This window comes from Pecten maximus, chromosome 15 (assembly GCF_902652985.1).
Source record: "Pecten maximus chromosome 15, xPecMax1.1, whole genome shotgun sequence".
Lineage (NCBI taxonomy): Eukaryota > Metazoa > Mollusca > Bivalvia > Pectinida > Pectinidae > Pecten > Pecten maximus.
Window position 1 is genome coordinate 27,089,796 of NC_047029.1, and position 6,431 is coordinate 27,096,226.

Sequence of the window (6,431 nt, forward strand, 5' to 3'; positions counted from 1 at the left end):
AAATCTTGGACATTGCTTAAATATGAAATAATTTCAATTAGGAATGGGGCCCATTAACAGCCCCAAAAAACCCTCAGAAAAAGCCCTGCAAGGTCATCAGGTTCTATTGGTATAGACAGTGGGTCAAGCATCAACCTGAAAAGATCACTATGACAACTTGTACTGTACATTTTTTCTTTAATTTAGAACCGCAGCTTCTGGAAAAACCATCTGTTCTTTCCTGTCTTGTATCTGAAACATACAAAAACAGGAAATAGTTAAGGTTTGAAGGTATGGAAAACTTAAATTGCAAGCATACAGTCAATTCAGACTAGAAGAACCAAATCAGCGGACTTTCCACACAAGTGACTGTTATACACGAGACTTCTATACATATCAGTGCTTAAATTAAGCAGTGTACTTGCATGAAAAACCCATTAAAATTTACCAATTGTCCCATCATATTTTTTGAATGCATACTAATTACCCATACAATATTCAAACTATACAACCAAGTCGTTACGAGTTAACATACATGTACCTTTTAGGTACCCATGATTAAAAACAATAATTACCCAACTGTTGTCACCGCAAAGAAAATTTATCCCTCGTGTGTAAAAAATGCAAGTACACATATCCACCCATAAAAAAATATCATATGGAGCACTACATATTACACATGCTTAAAATACAAAAGTTTGCAGCTCTATTATGTACTCTCTCACTCCGCCATTTAACTTTTGATAATAATGCCAAGATTTACCTCTCCTCAAATTTGGCCTTGACGTCTCGTCTGGCCTTGCGCTTGAGAGCTGGGTCCCTGAAAGCGTCCTTGTTTACAGAGGTTTTGTCTAGGTTCACATCAACGGAGTATCTGTAAAAAAAAAACATAACTTAATATCACATAAATCCTAGACATATAGCAGGAATTTTTACTTGCAACAAAAGTGGACTTCCCTGGATAAACCTCTTCCCATCCCTCATCAGAAAATGGTCTATGTGTCGTGATATATTGCAGGAAAACTTCAACTTATTCAAATTTCATTTGACAACAAGAGATCCCAGAGATCTTGGCCCCCAACATTGAATGATTTTATTCAAGACACGTCCCTCCAGTACTCTTCAAGAGATAGCGATAACAAACTTCAATTCTCAAAATCCAATTTGGCCACCTGTCAGCCTTTGTTTTTCTGACCAAAAATCAAAATTCCTTTGGCATATCTAGAGACCGAGGGCACCTACACATGAAGTTTGAGGAATATCCCTCCAGTACTTTTTATAAAATAGCGATCACAAATTTCAATTTTCAAAATTCAAGATAGCCATTTAATGGCCATTTTATTTTTCTGATTGAAAATCAAAATCCAAATGACACAAATAGGGACCAATGGGAATATGCATGAAATTTGAGGAATATCCCTCCAGTCCTTTCCAAGAAATAGCGATAACAAGGATTGTTTACGAACGGATGGACCACGAACCAACACAGGGCACCATTAAAATAGCATAAAAATGAATAGCACCACCATTTCATGATGGTGGGCTCAAAGTGGGTTGTCTGAATGATTTTGAGTATCTCTCTGCTTTAACATACTTCTAGGGGCAATGATAGTCAGAATTCCTTGCTCTATGAAAATGCCAATTTTCTCTGACCTGGCAAGAGTATTGATATTTGATCTGTACACAACCTTACCTATGTATTTAAAGTAATGATAGATAAACTGATCATTTTTTTTCCCCACCTCAGTCTTTTCTGCATTTTGCGGTCACATCGGGTTTGACAAGAGTTCACATTTAATACCGGCATTAAATTTACATCTTCTGGCAAGACATACGACATCTGCCCCTAGCAGTATATTAAAGCAGATAGATAATCAGAATAACTCAGAATAAATATTGGGCAACCCAGATGGTTACACAAACATTTTTTGCAGCCATTTCTGCAAATTGAATGCTGATAGAATCTCGATACCTTGTGGGCATAAGATGGTTGTAGTTGTACACTCTCATGAATGTCTTCATCTTGGACCTATCCTTGGTCTTCTTCTTGCCCATGTCACGGGTGACCTTGCGTGGGTATCGGTCAATGCCAGCAACTAGTGCATGACCATATCCCTTCTCTTGTGTGCCATCATCGTAGTTCTGAAATAAAGCACATATTTGAAAATCATTTTAAAAGCTACTTCTAAAATATGATTTCAGTTTACACAGTCGGACATATTATTTGGATATGTTTTTTTTTTCAAACCTTCACAGTCGGACATTTTTATATAATTAAGTAATGCATTCATGTGAATGTAACATCCACTTTCAAAACCTCAAAGTTTCACTTGGTGTAATAAGTTTTTATTTCTAATTTTTTAATACAAGCTTAGATCACCTGGACACTTCAAATAAAAGAAAATAGTCCGGACAGCATGTCTTTGTACAAAGCTAACAAAAAGCAACAAACAGCTCTCTGACTAGATCCTACTCTGATGTTGCAAACTCATCCATTTTCTCAATGCCGACCCATTTTATATTCCATACAGAACCTGTTTGATCCGTTGGGTTTTTAAATAACCTGCATTTTAGATTAAAGGCCTAAGATGACCCAGATTTGTAAGCTCTGTTTGGAAAGTTATCTATATATACTAAATGTACTGGGTGTCATGGCTTCCATAACATTTACAAGCGAATAGGCATTGTCATAGCGAATATTTCCGCCTTAATTTTATTTTTTGTACAGACAAATGTTTCTCATTACTTCTGTTCATTTCGAAGACATGGACTTGTCTAGTTGCAAACAATCGCTTTAGTTTCTGGGTCTGTTGAAATGCCACTGGGATGTAGAAAAGATGGGTTTGTTCATTTTAAAAATCATTGGATACAGAATATTAGTGGTTATAACCAAGTCTAGTCAATTTGAATCTTGCAATACATATACAGGTAACACTTCTAAACATTCATCATGGGATAAAAAGCGATTTCACCTGTTATTTAAAACTGTCAATTTGCATTGCAATCATCAGACAGCTGACAAAACTGTAAAACATTTCTATGTTTTCATAAAAAAAATTAAAATCCATTGTTCAACGAAGTAATGTTTCCAGATAGTGAGATTACAGTCAGCCATAAGTCAATAAAGCGTGACAAAATGAATAGTTGGTGTAATTGGAAGACATTATACATGTAAAATTCAGCTCAAATTTTTTAGCAATTTGTTTTCAGTTAGTGTCTATTTATAGATTTAATAACTTCGCTACTTGCAGACCTGTGGAATCGTTGACCCTTTGTTATGACGCTCAAGGGTCAAAATCTGATTTTTCATTGTCAGAGGTTGACAACACTGCCTATTCTATATGCACTAGTACTTAAAACATTAATTTGTCCATGCTATTATAATCACCTTGACGATGACAGCTTTACGGCCAGCAAATCTTCCGTTCAAGATGAGCACCACCTTCCCTTGCTTCATGAACTTGCCCATGGCTGCTGTAATGAAAAAAACAAACAAAAGCTGTTAATCAGTTCATCACTAATGCGAGACTAAAACTACTTGGACCATGGGAAAACTGTGTACAGTATATTGATGTCTGTTTTTCTGGTTTTCAATTTTGCCACCTAACTTGACCTAAGCAGCTTCTTTTTTACCATGTCTTTCACTAAACAATATCATGATTCATGACAAAGCCATGAATTATACTGCCCGTAATTAATTGTAATACGCTATAATGCGAAAGTCAACGTCCAAATAATGCTAAATATTGTTATTACTAACCGGGAATATTAACTTGTTTTAACCTCCGAATTAACGGATAGAACTTCGCTTTATAATATTTCAACTAACTAGAACTATTTTTGAATTCAATTACTGCATAATGATTTTTCACGAGATAGCATACGGCAAATACCGAATATTACTTTAATCCATGTCATGTTGTCGGACCCATACCATGGAAGAAATTCTGCGTTTCATACCATGGAAGAAATTCTGCGTTTCAGAGTGATTATTAGACTAAACAGCCCAAATTAACAGTAAATAAGCCCGGTTCTATTAAATATGATTTAATATGAATACATGAACCTGACTTGCAGTGTATTTAGATTCGTGATGATAGAGATATTAGGAGGATAGAATTTTTGATCGGACACTTGCCTATGAGCAATGGCCGCTATGGTAGTAGAAAGGAAGTAGTTGTTGCGCACGGAAGTTGAGTCTAATCACCGTGCCGGAGAAAGGGCACATTTTCCCGTTTTTCCATAAAAAAAAATCTGTGTTAATACCAACAATGCAGCTTTAATTTACTTACAATGCATACATATTTAAATGCTATAAAATAAATGAACCAATAGCCAGGTTCATATGGCTAAAAAGACAAGGTCTGTAGTCAGTAACGACCTTATTTGGAGTTGTCCTGCTTTGGCCGTTAACATTGGGTTTCCCATATAATCAAAGGTGCCTGACTCATTTTATAAAATAATAACACAGATTTATATGTAATCTTATAAGTTGTTATTTTATAAAACGAGTCGGGCACCTGTGATATAATCATGAGAAATATTCATTAACGTCTTACCACTCCTTGACGATATAAAACACTGAAAACACTTTACATGTTCATTTTAGCATGCTATAATAATAATATATACACCATAGAGTTTAAGACACAGAAACAGGGGCACAATAATATTTAAAATATCAAATGTATTATTACATACATTTATACGTAACTCCATAAGGTAACATTTATTTGCAGGCGACACAGACGATTTCTTCAACTACCAATTCTATCACCACGTGTGTGTATATACATGTTAATCATAACATGTAAATATTATTATTTCATTTCATATTGATTTAAGGTGTTCCAGTTCCAAAGATTTATATTTGCCTTGGTATGTACATGAGAGAGGAGTTAATATAAGCTCTAAGCTTATTTTCCGATTCCATGAAAATATTTGTATATATATATTTAGTATTTTGAGTAATGAAAAAACAATATTGTTTAAACTAAAGAGTTGCGCGGGACGGAACAATAAACAGGAAGTTCTATCACTTAATGAGTGGTTAGAGGGCATTTTAAAACCACCAACCTCATTACAAAGTCAATGTTTAATTTCTAACAGTTCGAAGATAACAAGTAATCAATAGTTTGTCTCCAACTCATTTAACACAAAATGATATCATAATTATAAAGCCTATCAAATTTCAAAGAAATCGGTTAAACTGTAGGACGAAATTTGCTGACAATATTCAAGTGCTAGTAATAAACAAAGAGCACTCACTATATCAAACATAGTTAAATCAAAATGCCTCTCGGGGAAACACGACGATATATATTATGCTTATAAATCCTGCAACGTTTCCAGGAAATAGGTTGAAAAATGTAGATCCACGAACAAATAATCAAATACATAATTAAACTTTGTTTAAAATAGTAGTCTGCAATCAATATTCCTTTCAAGGGAAGCACAACTACACATTATGATGGCCACAGGTACTTGTGGATATGATTATGGTGTTTTTAATCAAAATGTTACATTATTGACGAGCAAACTATTGTATTACAATCGCAAGCTTAATTTGTAAAAATATATATCGTACCTTGGCTTTATAAATACTAACAGGTAAGTAATAGATCGAAAATCTAGGTCACCGACTACTGGATTCCCTCGAGAGGGTAGGCGGTGAACTAGATTTTTATAAATTAAGCATGCGATTGTAATACAATAATTACTATTTTTAAAATCAGGGAAGATTCCTCAACACGGGGGCGTGGCCTTAGAATCTACAAAAAAAATAAAGACTAAAATATTCGTTTCCACAGAGAACTGTTGTTTTTCAAGAAAAAATCGAACTTTGCAGAATGTCTCAGTTTTGATAAATTATTTATTACAGAGCTGACTGTCAAATGAATATAATGTCCTACTTTGTCAGAATAAAATCTATGTATCTCTTACGGAGAGGACATTGATAAGTTGTGATAACTTGCGTCAAATCATTTTGTGTATTGTTTGCAATAAAACTGTCCTAAATTCAGACGACGCCATACCATACCATATTTTTTTGGCGGGAAAGAGAAACTTACCGATTCTTCTCCATTTGTTTTTTTGTTTGTTTGTTTTTTGTCGATCTTTAATGAAAAAGTAAGCATGCATATACAAAGTGTACACGGATAAAATCAATGTTTGGCAGGTGCACGGATCCATAAACACGCATCAAACCTTACAGGTTTACAGTACTTCAACAATGGTGATCTCGAACATTGCTGAACCTCAAACAAATTGCAAAAAGAATTTATTTTTATCACATGATCACAAACTAGCACTATTTCACATTGTGAATTAAGGTTATTTATGAAGTTAAAACACTTGAAAATGAACTAAAGACCACCACCTGTAGCACGTTAGAGGTGTTATTTTTACCGAATTTATACCATCTGCGTTATAATGAACACTAGGGTGTCATT

At 34.5% G+C, this 6,431-nt stretch overlaps 1 protein-coding gene across 1 annotated transcript; it reads right to left on the reverse strand.

The window, feature by feature from the left end:
• Positions 1 to 160: 160 nt before the first annotated feature.
• On the reverse strand, positions 161 to 4,204 carry LOC117344312 (60S ribosomal protein L27-like). Its single transcript, XM_033907023.1, has 5 exons — positions 4,118 to 4,204; positions 3,368 to 3,453; positions 1,952 to 2,121; positions 743 to 853; positions 161 to 231 (listed from the first exon to the last, which is right to left on the reverse strand). Exons 2-5 carry the CDS (start codon positions 3,446 to 3,448, stop codon positions 183 to 185), a joined length of 411 nt encoding a protein of 136 aa, XP_033762914.1. The 5' UTR covers positions 3,449 to 3,453; positions 4,118 to 4,204; the 3' UTR covers positions 161 to 182.
• Positions 4,205 to 6,431: the final 2,227 nt, after the last annotated feature.

Coding starts and splice junctions, on each gene's coding strand:
- LOC117344312 (XM_033907023.1), bottom strand. CDS start 3,448: ATGGGCAAGTTCATGAAGCAAGGGAAGGTGGTGCTCATCTTGAACGGA. Junction 854..1,951: donor AACCATCTTATGCCCACAAG/GTATCGAGATTC, acceptor TTTTTTTTACAG/ATACTCCGTTGATGTGAACC. Junction 232..742: donor AAGGCCAAATTTGAGGAGAG/GTAAATCTTGGC, acceptor TGTATGTTTCAG/ATACAAGACAGGAAAGAACA.